The sequence below is a fragment of the Nomascus leucogenys genome, chromosome 1a (assembly GCF_006542625.1).
Source record: "Nomascus leucogenys isolate Asia chromosome 1a, Asia_NLE_v1, whole genome shotgun sequence".
Lineage (NCBI taxonomy): Eukaryota > Metazoa > Chordata > Mammalia > Primates > Hylobatidae > Nomascus > Nomascus leucogenys.
Window position 1 is genome coordinate 34,216,159 of NC_044381.1, and position 21,643 is coordinate 34,237,801.

The 21,643-nt window shown below is 37.2% G+C and overlaps 1 protein-coding gene across 3 annotated transcripts in view; it reads left to right on the forward strand.

Moving 5' to 3' along the window:
• The window catches only part of TEX10 (testis expressed 10), a 51,440-nt gene that overhangs the window by 27,696 nt on the left and 2,101 nt on the right, over nucleotides 1-21,643 (forward strand). For 2 of the 3 annotated variants that reach the window (XM_030829000.1, XM_030829059.1), the window contains exons 10-13: nucleotides 4,052-4,140; nucleotides 5,435-5,568; nucleotides 15,449-15,529; nucleotides 17,147-17,328. In XM_030829000.1, coding sequence (XP_030684860.1) covers nucleotides 4,052-4,140; nucleotides 5,435-5,568; nucleotides 15,449-15,529; nucleotides 17,147-17,328 — 486 coding nt within the window. The remainder of the gene's footprint in view (nucleotides 1-4,051; nucleotides 4,141-5,434; nucleotides 5,569-15,448; nucleotides 15,530-17,146; nucleotides 17,329-21,643) is intronic. The other variant, XR_004033613.1, reaches the window with a different exon arrangement.

Consider the following 21,643-nt stretch of genomic DNA (forward strand, 5'->3'; position numbering starts at 1 on the left):
CACTTTGGGAGGCCGAGGCGGGTGGATCACGAGGACAGGAGTTCAAGACCAGCCTGGCCAGCATGGTGAAACCCCATCTCTGCTGTAAATACAAAAATTAGCTGGGCATGATGGTGCGTGCCTATAGTCCCAGCTACTCAGGAGGCTGAGGCAGGAGAATTGCTTGAACCCGGGAGGTGGAGGTTGCAGTGAGTCAAGATGGCGCCACTATACTCCAGCCTGGGCAACAGAGTGAGACTGTGTCTCAAAAAAAAAAAAAAAAAAAAAAAAGTTTTAATATTTCAAGAGACAAGTTCTCACTCTGTTGCCCAGATTGGAGTGCAAGTGGCATGATCATAGCTCACTGCAGCTTTGAACTATTGGGCTCAAGAGATCCTCCCTCCTTGGCCTCCAAAGTAGCTAGCACTACATGCCATTTTCCATAGTGGCTGTGCCATTTTACTCTGAAACTCTGAAAGGTTTTATATTGCTTGTGTTGGAAGTATCCTCATGTATATATATCTTCAGTCATAGTATTTTAGTATTCAGCAGTATTACTGGTTGTGGGAAGGGTCTGATGTGGTTTTAGGCAGAAATAGAAATCTAGGCTGTAGCTGAAAAGTTTTCTTACAAAGATCCCCTACCTCAGGTAGGTAAGAGTACCTTATTCTTAATAGACTTTCTTCATACCAGTATAGGACAGATATTTGACTCTGGCCACTGGAAGTGTGCTTCATAACTGACAATAAACTTGCCTTTTACCAAAACAGAGAGCAAAACATATAAATAAAATATTGTTTGTATTTAAAAATTTTAGGTTTATTTCTTCCTTATATACGCACATTAGAGGGGCCTGGACATATTTTTTAAGAATTTTAAATATTGATTAGCTTCCCATGTTTTTTCTTTTTAGATATTAAAAAACTGCACTTTGTTTTGTGTAAGCAAAATGCTAGGCCTTTTAAAGGTTAATTTTTTTTTTATTTTTTCCATAACTTAAGAGCTTGTTTTTTATTTGACTTCCAGTAGAGGGCACTCTGTTCCTTAGATGTAACTTACATTCAGTTCCGTTAAATCACCCCTTGAATGTTTCTTGAAATTGATTCTCCTTGGAAGATGCATTTAATGTCTTCATCAACATCTGTTCACTTATGTTTAATAACTTTTGTCAAGGATTTTTTAAAAATCTTGGGGTTTTTTTTGTTTTTATCTTTTTGTGGCGATGAGTGGCGAGAATTGGGAAAATATATTAATTTTACAAATACTGATAATACAGACTCTTATTTAAACTATTTTCATTGTAGTTAAAAGTCTACCAAATTAAATTTTGCTTTTTAGTATTTGTACAGAGTCCATTAGTAGACTTCTCTCTATGTAGGTGTATTATTCCCATCTAAAGTAGTCCCTTTTTAAAAAGAATACAAAATTAGGACTTTTCAGCCTTCTTGAGCCCATAGCACCATCATTTTATCACTTTTCATAGGGTCATAATAAGACTAGCTGGGCGCAGTGGCTCACACCTGTAAATCCCAGCACTATGAGAGGCTGAGGCAGGCAGATCACTTGAGGTCAGGAGTTTGAGACCAGCCTGGCCAACGTGGTGAAACCCCGTCTCTATTAAAAATACAAAAATTAGCTGGGCATGGCTGCTCACGCATGTAACCCCAGCTACTCAGGAGGCTGAGGCAGGAGAATTGCTTGAACCCAGGAGGCGGAGGTTGTAGTGAGCTGAGATTGTGCCGCTGCACTCTACCCTGGGTGACAGAGGGAGACTGCATCTTTAAAAAAAAATTAAAAATAAAAAAGACTGTCGGTTAGTTCATTCAGACATATGTTGGGTTACTTCATATCTTTAGTTTTTTATTCAAAATAGCTCCTCTTCTTGACCATGACTATAAAATAGTCAACTTTTAAATTATTTCCCACTTATACTCTTAAAATGTTGCTTCTCAGTGCTATGCATCCTGTACACTGTTGCCAGATTGATTTTTCTGCAGTACTCCTTTACTCATTTCTGATTTTTATCTTGTCACACTAATTGGTCTGTGAGATCAAGTTTAGCTCAATTTTTGTAGTTCTGATACCTTGCTGTCTCTATTAAAGCATTTGTCTAATGGCAGGACATGTACCACCTAAGCAAGGATTCCATGTGTTAAAAACCCATCAGCTAGAAATCATTCATGTTTATTTTCTCTCAGCTTTTAAAAAATGTGTTTAGAATTGCTCTCTCTACCTTTTTACCAACCAGTTATAGTTTTTTTAGAATCTGATGTTTTCCTCATACCATTCTACTTGTGGTGTTTCATAATAATATCCAGTGGCCTTTTCTCAGTTCCTACCCCTCTACCCCAGTTTATTTATAGCCAGATTGGGGGAACAGGAAGCATAAATATGGAAAGATGCTCCGTGGTGTTAGATAAAATCTCTGAGGAAGGAGAAATTGGTTTGCACCAAGAAGTTTGGCTTGGGTTTTAAATAGGGTGAACATATGACCTGGTCTGCCAGGAACAGTTCTATTTTACTCCTTTTGGCCCAGCATAATCAGCGCCAGCACCCTCTTTTACTCACAGAAGTGTTCAGGCTTGGAAAGTATATATGGTTTTCATTGTTTTAAAGACAGTGTGATATATTGCTTGTTATTTATCACTTTTCACAGGGTCAGAATTTTAAATAGGCTGTTAAATAAATTTGTTGCCCCTTTTGGCCACTGGATGGCACAATTGCTTCCTGTTTTCATTGAGTTCAAGAAGATAATAGTTTATTTTCCAACCACTATTTTGTACTTCTTTCTGTTGAGCATCTGTGCTTTTTATAACCCCCTTAGCATGTGCTATTGTCCCCATAGACCTTTGCTTATCACCTGGGAATGACACTCAAGAAGAGTGTTTTCATTATTTTATGCCTGTCCCCTCCTTAAGAATATTAATAAGGCCGGGTGCAGTGGCTCACACCTGTAATCCCAGAACTCTGGGAGACCGAGGCGGGCGGATCACCTGAGGTCAAGGGTTTGAGACCAGCCTGGTCAACATGGCGAAACCCCATCTCTACTAAAAATACAAAAATTAGCTGGGTGTCTTGGTGCATGCCTATAATCCCAGCTACTCAGGAGGCTAAAGCAGGAGAAACGTTTGAACCCAGGAGGTAGAGGTTGCATTGAGCTGAGATCATGCCATTGCACTCCAGCCTGGCAACGAGAGTGAAACTCCATCTCCCAAATAATATATATATAAATAAATATAAATGCAATTATTATAACAGTAAAAAATTACTAAGTACTTACAGGTGAATTAGAAGTTCCTAATTTTGTTTGATATTTATTCAGATGTCTGTGATAAAAATTTTTAGTATCAGTTTGTCTGATTATTCTCAGCCTTTTTGCAATACCCATGATTGACATCTGTTTTCTTCCTAGCCTTACTTTGAAGGGAATTTTTAAAGGAGACACTAGAAACTGATCTCATAGGAGGAACCAGATAATCCTCATTTAATGAGAAGCTGCTTTACATTTAGCTATTCCTTTTGAGTCCTCTGCCAATACCTTAGCTGCACTATTGTGAAATAGACCTAATTACAACTTTACTAAGATTAAGAACACATAGTTGCCTTATAGTGGCTTTAAAGATAAGTTTTCTTTGCCTAATTAAGATACTTTTGCTTAGTTATATAGGAAGCTGAAGCTTGTTTAAATATAACTCATTTGCTGAGGGTAAGACTATAAAAATCAAATAGTAAATACATAGCAGCTGAACCTGCTACTGAAAAGCAAAACTTCATCTTGGCTCCTTGGAGTCTGATTTTCAAATGGGATGGAAATTTTCTGTTGTACTATATATGTTGATCAAGTATGCTTTTTAATGAAGGTTTGTATTAATATGTTTGAATTTCAAACTTTCCTACTATGGTGCTTGAGCCCTTGGATATGAAATTAATACAAGGCATACTATGAGTTTTATTTTAAGCTACTAAATCAAACTTGTTTTCAGTAAAGAAAAATGGTTATACACTGTGCTACCTTTGACAAGTCTGTCAAGTTGGTCACTTCTGGTAATAGTTCTCCCTTTGTTTTTTATAGATCATCATTTTCTGGGTGGAAGTATTCAGCTAAAGACTGGTTGATGAGTGATGTGGACTATTTCAGCTTCTTATTTTCCACACTTACAGGTAACCACATTCACTTGCCAGATTAAAAAAGAAAAAACCTAATACGAATCACAATTCTCCTTCTAAGATTTGCCCTTTTATCAGTTTGGTTCAGTTTTGAAGATGATAAATATTCTATCTTGGAGTGATTTTTGTAACTAGTAACTGGAAATCGAAAGAATATTTCTAACCTACATACACTGTTAGGCTCCTGAGGCAGGAAGATGGATGATTTGTCTTTAAATCTCTTATAGTATGACTATCAAAGCCCTGAGCATTATTTGAATGTCATGTTATTGTATTTTTAAGTTTGATGTACTGCTACTATTATTTTAAATGTATTATTTGAATATTTTCATTTTATACTTGGATAATGATAGGATTCTTTGAAATTTTCTGAAGACTTGAAATTAGGAGAGTTAATATAGTGTCAGAATCCAAAAAGAACTTGACAGATCCAATACTATGCTGAATCTAGCAAGATAAATATTTCAGAAGATAAATGTAAGCTCCTATATGTTTACGGTATATTTATGAATGTATACATTTCAGGTGGGGGAGGCTGTGTGTTTTAATAATAGTAGTTGTCAAAAAGTTTTTAGTGATTTTAGAAAGCTCATTGGGAGCCAGTACTATGACATGGCTATCAAACTAGATGATGCCTCTTTAGATTGTGCTTACAGAAGTATAGTGATCTGAACATTAAGGTAGATAGGGTTGGGCCACATCAGTGGTATTCTGATCATTCTGAGAACTACCTTTCAGGAGTGACTTTGGCAGGTTGTTTGTGTAGGTCAGGCCAAGTGCAATAGAGGTGGTAAGGGGAACTAGAAATTGTTGAATGAATTATACACATATTGTCAAAGTAAAAACACTTAGGGGGATAGAGTAGTTTTAAAACATTTGAAGGGCTATTATCTAAGAACCTAAAGCATTTGATATATATGTAGGAGTATATTATTGCTTTTACTTGCTCATTTGCTTTTTTAAACCTACCATTAATTGGAAAGATTATGCCTTTCACTCTAAGTAAAAGTGTCAAAACCCTAGTAGAAGTGGTAAAACCTGTTTCTTGGTGTATTACAGATTGGGTCTGATCACATCTTTTATATAATTATATGAACTTAACTGTCTTCATTGCTAGCATTTTATTTTTTTAAATATAGCATGAAATGCAGAAGCTCAGAGAAAACAAGGTAGCTTAAAGAATGTTCACTTGAAGGCATATGTCATCTCTGGTTTTTAAAAAAGTCACTGTTCTTTTTTTTTTTTTTTTTTTTTTTTCCAAATTGGCTTTCTTTGTTACCTGAATTAGGGTTTTCGAAAGAGGAGTTGACTTGGCTTCAGAGCCTTCGAGGAGTTCCTCATGTCATCCAGACACAGCTTTCCCCTGTGCTTCTCTACCTTACAGATTTGGATCAATTTTTACACCACTGGGATGTAACAGAGGTAATAGTTCATTTAAAAAGAAACTGATAATTATTAAAATTCAGTTCATCAACCAGCAGTAGTTACTATATATGAGTTGCCTTGTATGAGATCTTTTCAAAGATACTTGTTTAAAGTGCTTATAATCTTGGATGGGAGAAGTAAGTTTGAAAAGGGAAACATTCTTTATAAATTATGCCACTAAAACAGAACAAATCAGCAATTTGAATGATAGATCCATCTTTTTAAAAGAGGAAAGCATTATGAAAGAGTAAGAATTTGAGGTTTTGAAGGATAAGACTTAAGTAAGAATTGGTATCCGTGAAGGTGGCTTTTTAAATGGTAGATTATTCACCAGTTCCTTTGATTTTAAGAATTACTATGTAGCTTATTAAAATTAAATTTAAAACCCAAATTCTTTAAGTTTTGAAGTTTGGTTTACAAGTCTTATTTTTTATTTTATTTTGTTTTTTTCTTTGAGACAGAGTTTTGCTCTTGTCGCCCAGGTTAGAGTGCAATGGTGCAATCTCTGCTCACTGCAACCTCTGCTTCCCAGGTTTAAGTGATTCTCCTGCCTCAGCCTCCCAAGTAGCTGGGATTACAGGCAGGCGCCACCGCACTCGGCTAATTTTTTGTATTTTTAGTAGAGACGGGGTTTCACCATGTTGGCCAGGCTGGTCTCGAACTCCTGACCTCAGGTGATCCACCAGCCTTGGCCTCCCAAAGTGCTGGGATTACAGGCGTGAGCCACCGCACCTGGCCTAGAAGTCTTATTTTTTAAGTAAATTTAAACATTTAAAAGAGGACTTTAATTTAATTTTATTCCTTTTACAAACCTAATTTTTTTTATTTTCTTAAATAACTGTAATAGTATTTGTCCAATACTTCAGTTTTCTGACAAACCTTCACAAATAGTTGAAGTAAATCTTAGAAATATCTAATAAATTAAAGATACAAATATGGGAAATCTTATGTTTTAGTACTACTTAATGAAACTTGAAATTAAAACCACAAGTCTAAATTAATTAACTACTGACTTTAAGAAGTTTTTTGTTACTGTTTTGGGGTTTGGTGTTATTGGTTTTTTTGAGATGGAGTCTCGCTCTTGTCACCCGGGCTGGAGTGCATTGGTGTTGTCTTGGCTCACTGCAACCTCTGTCTCCCGGGTTTAAGCGATTCTCCTGCCTTAGCCTCCTGAGTAGCTGGGATTACAGGCGCCTGCCACTACTCCCGGCTAATTTTTTTGTATTTTTAGTAGAGACGGTTTTGCCATGTTGGTCAGGCTGGTCTTGAACTCCTGACCTCAGGTGATTCTCCCATCTTGGCGTCCCAAAGTGCTGAGATTACAGGCGTGAGCCACTGCTCCCAGCCTGGTGTTTTCTTTTTAAGAGATCTTGCTATTTTGCCCAGTCTGGCTTTGAATTCCTGGGCTCAAGTGATCCTCCTGCCTCAGCCTTCTGAGTAGCTGGGGCTGTAGGCATATGGCATCATGCCCAGCTGCTGACATGTTTTAAATTGGAATTATAAGGCTGATCTTTTGCCCTAATAGGCAAAATTGTCTTAAATGTTACAAATACTTAACATTAAATACACAAACAATATCACAAACATTAATACTAAAGATTTGTTTCATTTCTAAGTTTTTAAGTTTATTTTTATTCTTTTGTGTGTGTGTGTAAATTTAGGAGTACAAATGCAGTTTTGTTACATGCATAAGGCTATACAATGGTGAATCAGGTATCTGAGAGTATCACCCAACAACGTACACTGTATCCATTAAGTAATCTCCTGTCATTCACCCCACTCCCACCCATTCACTTTTTTGAGTCTCTATTGTCTGTCATTTCACACTCTATGTCCATGAGTAGACATTATTTTTAGCTCCCACTTACAAGCAAGAATATGCGCCACTTGTCTGTGTCTGACTTGTTTCACTTAAGATAATGGCCTTCAGTTACATTCATATTGCTGCAGAAGGCATGATTTTATTCTTTTCTATGGCTAAATAGTATTTCATTGTGTGTAAATATCACATTTTCTTTATCCACGCATATGTTGGTGAACATTTAGGTCAATTCCATATATTTGCTATTGTGAATTGTGAATAGTCCAATAAACATACGTATCTTTTTGATGTAATTATTTCTTTTCCTTTGGATACATACTTGGTAGTGGGAATGCTGGATCCAGTGATAGTTCTATTTTCATTTATTCGAGAAATCTTTATACTGATTTCCAAAGGTTGTACTAATTGACATTCTCACCAACAGTGTGTAAGTTCTGCATCCTCACCAATATCTTTTTTTTTTGTCTTCTTAATAGCCATTCTGACTGGTATAAGATGATATCTCTTTGTGGTTTTAATTTGTATTTCTCTGATGATTAATGTGTTGAACATTTTTTCATGTGTGCCTTTTTGGCCAATTTGTCATCTTGAAAAATACTCATTCATATCCTTTGTCTACTTTTTAACGGGGTTATTTGATTTTTTGTTGTTGCTTGAGTTCCTTGTATTGTAAATTTTTGGTATTAGTCTCCTGTTGGATGCATGGTTTGCCTGTATTTTCTCCCATTCTGCAGGTTTTCTGTTTGCTTAGGTAATTATTTTTCTGTGTAGAAATTTTTTAGTGTAATGAAGTCCTATTTGTCTATTGTTGTTTTTGTTGCTTGTGCTTTTGGGCTCTTAGTTATGAATTATTTGTCTAGATCAATGTCCAGAAGAGTTTTCTGTAGATTCTTAGTATTTTTATAGTTTCACGTCCTACATTTAAGTGTTTAATCCATCTCGAGTTGATTTTTGTATATTGTAAGAGAGATCCAGTTTCATTTTTCTGCATGACATTCCAATTTTCCCAGCACCATTTATTGTAAAAGTTGTCCTATCTGCAGTGTAGTTCTTGTTGACTTTGTCAAAGCTGAGTTGGTTATAAATATGTGCCATTATTTTTGGGTTCTCTATTCTGTTCCCTTTACCTATGCATCTGTTTTTATACCAGTACCATGTTGTCATGTTTACCACAGCCTTACAGGTAATGTAAAGTATCACAGGGAATGTGATACTTCTAGCTTTGCTCTTTTTACTTAGTATTGCTTTGGCTATTCAGGCTCTTGTTTTGGTTCCATATTAATTTTAGGATGGTTTTTTTCTGATTTTGTGAAAAATGACATTGGTATTTTGACAGCTGTTTCATTTCATCTAAAGATTAATTTGGGTAGTGTTGTCATTTTAATGATGTCAGTCTTCCTATCTGAACATTGAATGTTTTTCCATTTGTTTGTGTCATCTACATTTTATTTCATCAGTGTTTTCTAGTTCTCTTTGTAGAGCTCTTTTACCTCCTTGGTTAAATATATTCCTAGGTTTTTTTTGTTTTGTTTTGTTTTGTTTTGTAGCTATTATAAGTGGGATTGCCTTCTTGATTTTGTTCTCAACTAGTTATTGGTATATAGAAATGTACTGATTTTTGTATGTTGATCTTACATCTTGAATTCATTTCTAGATATAAGATTATACCATCTAGTTGGATATGGTGGCATGCACCTGTAGTACTAGCTACTTGGAAGGTTGGGGCAGTAGGATAGCTGGAACCCAGGAGTTTGAGGATGCAGTGAACTATGACTGTGCAACTGCACTCCAGTTGGGGCAACAGAGCGAGACTCCATCTCTTAAAAAATAATCATATCAGCAAACAGGGATAATTCAGCTTCCTCTTTTCCATTTTGGATGTCTTTTATTTTTTTCTCTTGCCTGATTGCTCTGGCTAGGACGTCCCGTACTATGTTGAATAGGATGATGAAAGTGGGCATCCTTGTCTCATTCCATTTCTTACAAGAAATCTTTCCAACTTCTCCTCATTCAGTGTGATGTTGGCTATGGGTTTGTCATATATGGATGGCCTTTATTATTTTGAGCATGTTTCTTCTATGCCTAGTTTGTTGAGGGTTTTTATCATGAAGGGATGCCGAATTTTATCAAATGCATTTTTTTGTGTCTTTTGGAATGATCATATGGTTTTTGTCCTTAATTCTGTTTATGTGATGTATCACATTTATTGATATGTGTATATTGAACCATTCTTGCACCCCTGAGATAGAAACCTGCATCATGGTATATTATCTTTGATGTGCTTTTAGATTTGATTTGCAAGTATCTTGTGGAGGAATTTTATGTCTGTGTTCATAAGGGAATAAAAGAATGAACAAAGCCTTCAAGACATTTGGGACTTATATAAAGTGACTAAGCTTATGAATTATTGGTATTCCCAAGGGGAAGAAAGATTTAAAGTTTAGAAAACCTAGCCAACAAAGTAATTGATGAAAACTTTCCAAGCCTACCAGGAGATTTAGACGTCCAGATACAGAAGGCCCAGCAGTCCTCAGGAGAATACATTGCAGAAAGGAGTTCATTGTGACATATTATAATCAGACTGTCTAAAGTCAAAATGAAAGAGAGAATTCTAAAATCAGCAAGAGAATAGTGTCTAGTCATTTATAAAGAAAATCCCGTCAGACTAACAGCAGATTTTTTAGCAGAAACCTTACAGGCCAAAAGAGAATGGGATGGCATAATCAAAGTGCTGAAAGGAAAAAACAAAAAAAACCCCTGAAAGCCAAAAAGTACTTTATTGGCTGAAAGTTGGGATTAGAGAGGTGGTAAAAGATACTCATACAAACAAACCAAAAGTGAGCAGGAGTAGCTATACTTTTACAGGTAAAACAGACTTCAAATCAAAAACAGGTTTAAAAAATACAAAGAAAATCATTATGTAATGATGAACGGAACAATTCAGCAAGAGGATATAACAATTCTAAATATATATGCACCCAACACCAGAGCATCCAGATTCCATAAGTATTACTAGACCTAAAGGAAGAAATACATAGCAATACAATAATAGTGGGGTGCTTTAACATCCCACTCTCAGCATTAGATCATTGAGAAAGAAAATACAAAGAAACATTGGACTTAAGTTGAACTTTAGACTAAGTGGACCTTACAGACATTTATAGAACATTCTACTCAACAAACTGCAGAATATACATTCTTCTCATCATCACTATCTATCTCCCAGATAGACCATATGGTAGGTCACAACAAGTCCCAACAAATTTTAAAAAATCAAAATCATATCAAGTATCTTCTCAGACCACAGTGGAATAAAATAAGAAATCAGTACTAAGAGGAACTTTACAAATGATGCAAATACATCATTTTGCATTGATGTATTGCAAAATTAAACAACATACACCTGAACGATGACGTGCTCTTGAGCAATTATTGAGTCACTGAAGAAAGTAAAATAGAAATTCAAAACATTTTAAAAACAATTGAAAATGGAAACAAATCATACTAAAACCCATGAGATACAGGAAAAGCAGTGCTGAGAGGGAAATTTATAGCATTAAATGTCTACATCAAAAAAGGAGAAAGATTACTCATCAACAACCTAACGTTGCACCCCAAGGAACTAGAAAAGTAAGAACAAACCAAGCCCAAAATTAGCAGAAGACAAGAAATAACAAAGATTAGAGCAGAACTAAATGAAATAAAGATCAAAAAACAATACAAAGGGTCAACAAAATGCAGAGTTGGTTCTTCAAAAAGATAAGATTGATAGCCAGTAGCTAGACTAAGGAAGAATAGTGAAGATCCAAATAGACAAAAAAAGAAATGAAAAGGAGACATAACAACTGATACCACAGAGACTATTACAAACAACTATACACCTACAGACTGGAAAGCCTAGAGGAAATGGATAAATTCCTGGAAACATACAACTCCCCAAGGTTGAACCAGGATGAAACAGAAAATCTGAACAGACCAATGATGAGTAGTATGGTTAAACTGGTAATAAAAAAATCTCCAGGCCGGGCGCAGTGGCTCATGCCTGTAATCCCAGCACTTTGGGAGGCTGAGGTAGGAGGATCACGAGGTCAGGAGTTCAAGACCAGCCTGACCAATATGGTGAAACCCTGTCTCTACTAAATATACAAAAGTTAGCCAGGGGTGGTGGCATGCATCTGTAGTCCCCGCTACCCAGGAGGCTGAGACAGGAGAATTGCTTGAACCCAGGAGGTGGAGGTTGCAGTGAGCCTAGATCATGCCACTGCACTCCAGCCTGGGTGACAGAGCGAGACTCTGTCTCAAAAAAAAAAAAAAAAAAAAACTCCAAAGAACGAAAAGCCCAGAACCAGATGGATTCACAGCTGAATTCTGCCAAATGTACAAAGAAGAACTAATACCCATTCTTCTGAAATTGTTTCCAAAAATCAAGGAGGGAAGAGGGAATTCTCCTTAATTCATTCTGTTACACCAGTATCACGATACCAAAACCATACAGGGACACAGCAGAGAAAAGAAGGCTACGTATCTATGTGTGTCTCTCTCTCTCTTTTTTTTTTTTTTGGAAACACAGTTTCACTCTGTCGCCCAAGCCGGAGTGCAGTGGCATAGTCTCAGCTCACTGCCAACCTCCGCCTCCTGGGTTCAAGCGATTGTCTTGCCTCAGCCTTTTGGGTAGCTGGGATTACAGGTATGTGCCACCACACCTGGCTAATTTTTGTATTTTTAGTAGAGAGGGGGTTTCACCATGTAGGCCAGGCTGGTCTTGAACTCCTGACCTCAAGTGATCCGCCTGCCTTGGCCTCCCAAAGTGCTGGAATTACAGGTGTGACCCACTGTGCCTGACCCTATTCTTTATTTCTTAAATTTCTTTTTTTTTTTTGACCATGTTTCACTCTTGTTGCCCAGGCTGACGTTTCACTCTTGTTGCCCAGGCTGGCGAGCAATGGCACAATCTCTGCTCACTACAACCTCTGCCTCCCGGGTTCAAGCGATTCTCCTGCCTTAGCCTCCCGAGTAGCTGGGATTACAGGCGCCTGCCACCATGCCCGGCTAATTTTTGTATATTTAGTAGAGATGGGGTTTCACCATGTTGACCAGGCTGGTCTTGAACTTCTGACCTCAGGCGATCCACCTGCCTTGGTCTCCCAAAGTGCTGGGATTACAGGCATGAGCCACCGTGCCCGGCCACTATTTCTTAACATTGAAAGGTGCTTGTCCAGTGAGAATGCAAAATTATGTCATCCTAAGTAATTTTGGTTTCATTTTTTCATGAAGTAATATTCTCTCCTGGCTAATTTTATTTTTTGTTAGCCAGTTTTGACAATGTTCTCAACAGGGTAGTCTCTAGGTTCAAGTTGCAACCTAATCTTTTGTTGTTGTTGTTGGTATACCAATTAATTTATTCACTTGACATATTCATTTTATTTTGAATTCTCTTCATGTTCTTCCTATCTCGGGAGTATCTCTTTTATAGATATTTAACTTATTTCTCTCATGGCTTTGTTCGGTCACAATGCTAGGGTCATGCCAATGACATCCTCTTTTTATTACCCATAGTGCCTGGTACTGTGTTTACTTATAGGTCTTGAAATCTTACGTTTATTTTAGGTTTTCAGCTTGCTTTTATCTCTCAGGGTCTGTATGGTGACTTGTAAATTCTCAGGGAAAGCTCAGCTTCTTACGGTTATGTAACATAAGTTACGGTTATGTAACTTATCTAGCACATGTAACTTTCTTGGTATGATACTTGGGGAGAGTTCGGGTAGTCTCCTATTTGTGAAAGAGGAGATTATATTAGAGTAGTTATGGCAGACCAGTTTTCTGCAAAAAACAGTGGAGAATGGTATTTAGAAACCAACACGTGGAATTTAGGTGTGCTTATTGCTGTTGGGTGTTGCTTCTCCCGTATCCTCTTGTTAGACATAAAGTAGTCATTCAGCACCACAGAGTTTATTCTAGTTATATCCTGTTTCTTTTTTGTACCTGTTTTCTCTGATAGAAACCTGGCTCCAGTTATACTTAATATATTTACTTGATCAGCTTCTCTGTCTGTAATTAGTCTTCCTTTGCTGCCACCTCTCTCATCTCACTCCATTTGGGCTCCGGTTCTTTCGGGCTGTCTACTCTGGGCCATCTCAGCACTCCCACCAAATCCAGTGCCAAAGTTTACCTAGTTTGGCTCCAGCCATTGGCTTTAGAACTGAATTGTTTAGGGCGGCAAGGGGAGGCAGAAGGGAAGTGATGAAGTGGTCATTATTGAATGTGCACTTTTCAGATGTGGTTTGGATTAATAAAAGTATTCACCATGTTTGCTTTGGAGTAGGAAGATGGCCTTGGAAATGAGTTTTTTCTCATTGTTACTTATAGGTATAAAAGAAAAAGTTACCAAGTAAAATATCTGGGTAATATCTACAAGATATTTTACAGAGAAATAATGTATAGATCTGTTGATTCCCCCCCCCCCCACTCTCAAATCTGTAAATAACAAGTATAAAAAGGCTTGATTTTTCAGGGCTAGATGACAGCTCTCTTGAACTTAACTGACTGATCTCTCCCTAGAGTGATATTCTTCCTTCCACCATTCTTGTTTTTTCATGTGATGTTTTTACATATTTAATTTTTGGTAGTATACTGTATCAGATTCTGGAGTTTGTGCTGTGACTGATATCTGTGAAGGACTTAGTACTGTTCTTGACTCTTCTTGTTTTTCTGAGAACTTAGGAAATTAAAAATACTAGGGGTTTTACTTCTCTCTACTTTTTGTGCAGATTGCTTTTTTACCTTTAGAGAATAGGAGGCAGTGTTATGATTAAATTGAACAGGATATTTGTATTTTCTGGGTTATAAATATTTTTCTGTGATACATTTGTCTATCAGGTGGGCAAAAAAAGCTTTTGTTAGCCCTTTGTTCATATCACTCAGATCTTTCTGTCGTAGCACTCAATAGAAATACAGTATGCCCTCACTTAATATCCTCAGTAGGTTGTTTAGGAAACAGAAATGGCATACACGGCAGGTCCTTGAATAACACTTATTTTTTGGAGACAGTGTCTCACTCTGTCATCCAGGCTACAGTGCAGTGTCACCATTATGGCTTACTGCAGCCTCAACCTCCTGGGCTCAGGCAATCCTCCTGTCCCAACCTCCCGAGTAGCTGGTACCACAAGCACATGCTACCACATCTGGCCAACTTTTTTTTTTTTTCTAGATGAGGTACCACTGTGTTGCCCAGGCTGGTTTCAAACTCCTGGGCTCAAGCAGTCCTTCCACCTTGGCCTCCCAAAGTGCTAGAATTACAGTCATGAGCCACCAGGCCTGGCTGAAAAACATTTCTTAATAATGTTGATTGGGGGGGAAAAATGATTGCATTATACATTATTTTGCTTAAAGTCATAGTTTCTGAGAACCTGCTGAAGTTGTTAAGTAGAGGACTTACTGTATGGTCTCCATGTTGGTAGATTGTAAGCCATTTGAGGAATATGAGAAAGAAGAGAAGGTTTCTCATTCTTTTATTCCTGTGCATGGCATCTAATAGGGGCTAGCTCAGTATTCAACATATGATTAGTAGATGAATTATTTGGAAAATTAGGCCATATATAAGGTCTATTTGTTTTATCTTTGACATTCGCATCTTCAAAGTAATTTGTTATGTGTTTCCTATTAATATGTAGAGCAAGTAGGTATTAAAAGAATCTATTGCTGGGCACAGTGGCTCACACCTGTGATCCTAGCACTTTGGGAGTCTCGAGGTAGGTGGGTTGCTTGAATCCAGGAGTTTAAGACAAGCCTGGGCAAAATGGTGGAACCCCATCTCTGCTAAGAATACAAAAATTAGCCAGGCATGGTGGTGTGCACCTGTAGTCCCAGCTACTAGGGAGGCTGAGGCCAGAGGATTGCTTGCGCCAGGTCACGGGGGTTGCAGTGAGCTGAGACTGCATCACTGCACTCCAGCCTGGGTAACAGAGTGAAACTCTGTCTCAGAAAAAAGAATCTGTTTAACTTGTTTCTGACCTAAAATGTTCTGATTTGGTTAGTGGTTTTCTCCTTTTCTGACAGGCAGTTTTTCACAGTTTATTGGTTATTCCTGCCCGAAGTCAGAACTTTGACATCCTGCAAAGTGCCATCAGTAAGCATTTGGTAAGTATCCTTAAACTTTTTCTCTTAAGAACGAACACAAGATGGATTGGTTAGAATAGAGTTTTCCACAGCCCCAGAAAGAACATGTCTGGAATTCTAAGCTTAATGATACCATAGTCTCTTGCAGCATCATGCATTGGCAAGAACTGAGGAATCTTGGTATTTTTCCTGGCTGTTATTAATTTAATTCTGAGTGACCTTGGGAAAAGTCTCTTCTTAGGACCTCACTTTTCTAAATCAGTGAAACAAGGGACCTGAAAATTAAACTTCACATCCTTTCCAACTTCTGTAATTCGCATGTGCTTGGCCTCAGTGTATTGAGAATTCAACATCTAGACTGAAGTCTGGGTTCCACCTAGAAGGTTTGGGGTCCAAAGTAGGCACATCATCTAACCCGGCACAAGGTGTGGTCACTGGCAGCTGTAGACTCAACCCTGAGACTGACCTGTTATTTGATATTGGATGTCTCATTTCCATTGGTATTAAATTCACATTAGATATACCTGTGTAGTTGCTTTTAACTTTCTCCAGTGTTTACACTCTTATCTTTGGCTTTTTATTGTAATGTATTACAGTACAAAGCAGGGCTCCCAAATTATATCTTTGAGAAACACACTTGTTTGGACAAAATACAGGCACATCCAGACTCCTTTTTCTCTTAAAATGTTACTTCCCTTGAGTTGGAAGAGAGTACTGCTTTGAATTCCTAGTACTTTCTCCCTGCTGTCAAACTTCCAGTCCTTATCCCTGTGTCATCAACAATGCCCACTTTTTTTTTCCCTACCTCCACTCCAGAGAATTAGACTCTCCTTTGACTACATTCATTATTCTAGTAAAAGATCAATATGCCAGTCAGTTTTGGCCACTATTTTCACACAACCTGTGGAGGAGGTTAAGACATCAAAGTTTGCAGACTTTTTAAAATCATTACCCAGCAGTAGTCTCCAGGAGATTGAAACCATGTATATATACAGTTACAAGTTAGACTCTACCTTAATGACAATGCATACAGTACATTCTAGATGAATTAGCTAACCCTAATGACCCTTCCTGGGTTTCCTGGCAGTGAAGCAGTCAGATGTTAACTACAGTAATATCTTTTACTGACTCCGGTAGAGGTATGTTTATTCATGTCTGAATGACTAAATCAAAGTGCAGAGGAAGGCTAATTTTGAAATGAACTATTTATACATTTAATTACCTGGCATAGGAGTGGTGCCCATGCAAGTTTTCCAGCCTGAATAATTTAAAAATTTTTAAGTATGATTGTTGGTATTCAGATTTTCTTTGAGTCCATGAAATAATCCCTTTAAATAGTTATTTCTAACCAGCAATAGACATTTTATAGAAAATTTAGAAGATTTTGTCATGAAGGCGAGGCAGTGGTTTGTGTTAATAGCACTTCTTGCGTTTGCGTGTTTTCAAAGTCATTTAATTTAGGGATTAAATTCTCAAAGGAAAATAGGACCTTAAGGTGTGGCAGGTGGCATATGTTAGGTATGTATTAGTTTTCAGTAGAAATGATGTAAAGTTAATTGTGAATTAACAGGTTTTGGTTTTATTTGGAGGAGCAGGTCTGTTTTGAAGAGGTAATTAATCTCGTTTTTCTCTGCTTAGGTTGGGTTGACTGTAATTCCTGACAGCACGGCTGGCTGTGTTTTCGGTGTTATCTGTAAGCTCCTGGATCATACTTGTGTAGTTAGTGAGACTCTGCTGCCATTTCTGGCTTCTTGTTGCTACAGTCTTCTTTATTTTCTGCTCACTATAGAGAAAGGGGAAGCAGAACATCTAAGAAAGAGGTAATTATTTTTTATTCTTCAACCTTAATTTTCCTACTGTTCCCCCTCCCCCAAACAAATAATAATAATAGACAGTTAATTAGGTTATACAAATACCTTAAATTCTCTTTCAGAGAGTTTGTGTCAGCCTAGCTAGCTTTTTCTTTGTTCCTTCATGAATCCCCTTTGTGTTGTAGTGAAAATTTTTAGTTTTTTGTTTTTTCCCCTTTAAGTTACAAATTTGAAAAGTTAGATGGCATAAAATTTCTTGAGAGATTTCTTTTATTAACATTGCTATAAGTCTAGCAAGAAAAATAATTCTACCCTTAGGAGGATGGGCTATTAGTACCAACCTTTGTATTTTGTTTTGAGCTTCATTAGAGCTAGCCAGAGTGGGAATTTTAAAATCTTGGATTTAAGGAAATTCTTCTAAGATGCTAGTGCTTTTAATTAGTACTTTTGCTCGCATATAATATTCAGGCTAGAGCTTTTAGCATAGTTGGGAAGATTTTACTTTAATTTTAAAAAATATTTTGTGCTTGTATTCTTATTGATGTGCCCATTAAAAGTTCATTGTAGAAGGTTTTAAAACCTGCTAACAGGTTGGCAAATATTCTGTCACCTGCTGTTAATGTTTTGATGTATGCCTTTTTGGTCTTTTTTGAACTTTTAAATGACATGAAAATACATATACTGAATGTATAAAAAACATTTATGTGGTTTAAAAGGTAATTATAAACTGAACCTCCATTTAACCAATCGCAGGTTCGGATATAGAATATCATCAGCACATATACTGTTAATGTACCCTGCACAGTTAAATGTCTTCTACGTACCCCTCTGCCCCAGATCACTTGGTGTTGATCAACTTCATTACCTTAAAAAAAAAAAAAATGGTTTTATGTGCATTTGTGAACAGTATCATGTTTGTTTTGCATATTTGTGGATTTTTTGTAATGGGAATTATACTGCATGTATTTTTTGTGATTTGATTCTCTCAGCATTGCTTTTGAGATTGATTGAAGTTGACTCATTTAGCTGTATTTCATTCGTTTTTATTTCTCCATACCAGGGTTCAGCAAACTTCTTTCTATAAAGGGTCAGTTAGTAAATATTTTAGGTTTTGAAGACCATTAGGTCTCTGTCACGGCTACTCAGCACTACCATGGTAGTGTGAAAGCATCGATAGATAATATGTAAATAAATGAGTATAATTGTGTTCAGTAAAACTATTTACAAATACTTACCATGGGCTGGATTTGGCCTGTGGCCATAGTTTGCTCAATCTGCTCTATAGTATTCTGTTACATGCATGTACCATAACTTAGCCATTTTATTGTCAGCATTCAAATTTTTTCCAGTAAGAGTATGTATATAGAAAAAAATTGTGTATTTCACTTTAATATACTATAAAATTTATGCATAACAAATTCAATGATAGTTTTCTTATACATCATCAAACTTTAGGTCTGACAGGTCAAGAAAAGGCTTTATAAGTAGCAAGGAACTTCTCAGGGTTCTAGAGATTTTATAAGATCCCCACTTAATGAAATGTGTGTGTATTGCTATTTGTTATTTCCTGTCACTTGAAGTATGGCCCCTAAAACAACTTCATGCAGAGTTTCAAAGATCTATTGTAGTCTCTCATAGAGAAACGTCCTTTGACTTCATGTGGCTGGAATGAACAAAATTAAGTGTGTGTAATATTTGTTTGCCTGTTTAAAATGCCCAATTGTAGAGGTATTCTACACTGGGTACTGGAAAGGTTTAACATTACTAGGATATTAGACACAGTTGGCAGCCAAAGTCTTAGGTACCTAAAATTCCCATTTGGGCTGTTTATTCCCCACTGGAGAAGGTGTTTATAAGATTACAAAACGATGAGAGTGCTAGTCAAATTACTGGGGAGCCTTTGATTTCACAAATGCTGGCCAGAAAGTTAGGTTTGACCGAGTTGAGTTGTTTAGTACTGTGTCTGCTGTGCCTTGAAGATATTGTTCTATTATCTCCTTGCCTCAGTGTTACTAATGAAAAAATCTGCTGTTAGTCTGAGCCCTCTTAGTTTGTAGGTAGTAATCTTATAGGTAGTAATCTATATTTTTTCTGTTTTCTCTTTATCTTCGGTGTGTTGTAGATCAGGATGTGTCCTAGTGTAGGTTTGTTACTTATCCTGCCCCAGACATAGTGTGCTTCCATAATATGAAGATTCAGTTTTTTTTTCCTCAAGTCTGGAAAGTTGTTATTAATTTCTAACCATCTTCCCCCATTGTTTCTATTTTCTTCTAAAAACTCCTTTTAAACATAGGGAGCTTTTTATTCTGTCGTCTTTATCTCTTAAAAATCTTTCAATTTGCTAATTCTTTTACTTAATCCTCCTACGGAGATTTTATTTCATCAGCTATTGTTCTGTTTTCTTTTGGATTTGTTTCTGTTTTGGATTTTTATTTGGTATTTTGTCATTTTTGCGTGTTCTTGGTTTACTGGTGTTTCTTTAAAGTGCTTGTTAGCTCCATTTAGCTCCTTTTTCCTCCGGTGTGGGCATTCTCCCTTATTTTAGGGAGCAAGTTGAACAGACTTGTATATTTTGGGCTGCATACCTTTTCCCTAAGTGTGTCTTTTGTGGGAGTTCTGTGGAGGTTTATAGATACTTCCCTGTAGGATAGTTTGACATTTGCATTTTCCTGGCTTCTCATTCTATGCAAGGAGTATAGTTCAAATTCCCTGCCTTCCATACCTGGGTTCTAAAGCCTCAGCTTCCAGTACTGTTGACTGTTGAAAATCCTAGCCCTAAAATCCCACATACAGTTTTGTATGACTGTTGGATATCTTTATATGAATTTCGTTAAAGTTTATTTCACCTAGAGGTTTCACCCATCTGGCCTTGAGCTTGGCTGTCTGTTTTTTAAAGGTCTGTGGTTATTTGAAATCCACTCAAATTAAGAAAAGTAGAAAATGAAAATATTTGATTATTACAGGAGTAACTTGTAAAACCCAAGGGCTAGGAATTAGAAATTTAGCAAGAGACAAAGCAGCTTACTCCATTTTTCTTCTAGTTTGTGTAGTCTGTATCTCCGTGCCTTTGCGTTAGCTACATCTGCAGTCTGGCTTTCTCTTTTCTTCTTGCACATGACTGTCCTAGCTGGGCTCTGCATAAGGCTATCTATTTGGCCTAGAATGGATTCACTATTCACCATAGATGGAATTACCATATGTGCAGTCAGGGAAATTGGTTATATGGTGAAAGGGCTTCTCCCTCTAGACCTGGAGGTAGTCAGGTTCTCTTAGAAATATTTGGGAACTAGGAGGATTATACGCTCCTGGTAAAGAAGCTGCAAAAAGGTCAGAGCCTTTCATAGTCAGTGGACTCTAGGTCCATGTGAATATTGCACCATCTAATTAACACTTGTAGAATGTGGTTAGGCTAGCTGGAAGGTCACCTGTCTCTACCATAAACATTTTGCTCTGTAAAGATACCAAGAGAATGATGTTTATTGTTCTTGATTTGGCTCTTAGCCTAAATGTTAGTGAAAAACACCATGTTTATTGAAATGTGGATAGTTTCTCTTGTTCTTGAGTTTAATTAGGACCCACTTGTCTTTTTTTTTTTTTTTGCAATTGCTTTTGAGGACTTAGTAATGAATTCTTAATCTATCTTGAGTTAATTTTTTTTTTTTTGAGATGGAGTCTCGCTCTTTTGCCAGGCTGGAGTGCAGTGGCGTGATCTTGGCTCACTGCAGCCTCCGCCTCCCGGGTTCAAGCAATTCTCCTGCCTCAGCCTCCCGAGTAGCTGGGACTACAGGTGCGTGCCACCACGTCCGGCTAATTTTGTATTTGTAGTAGAGACAGGGTTTCTCCATGTTGGCCAGGATGGTCTCGATCTCTTGACCTCGTGATCCACCTGCCTCAGCCTCCCAAAGTGCTGGGATTACAGGTGTGAGCCACCACGCCTGGCCAAGTTAATTTTTTGTATATGATGAAAAATAGGGATCCATTTTTATTCTTCTACAAAAGGATAGCCAGTTGTCCCAGCACCATTTATTGAATAGGGAATCCTTGCCCTGTTGCTTGTTTTTGTCATCTTAGTTGAAGATGAGATAGTTGTAGGTATGTGGCTTTATTTCTGGGTTCTCTTTTCTGTTCCATTGGTCTATGTGTCTGTTGTTTTCTACCATTACCATGCCATTTTGGCTACTGTAGCCTTGTAGTGTGAAGTCAGGTTGTTTTTGCTTAGGATTGCTTTGGCCATTCTGGCTTTTTTTTTGGTTCCATATGAATTTTAGAATTTTTTTTCTAATTGTGTGAAGAATGATGTTGGTAGTTTGATAGGAATACAGTT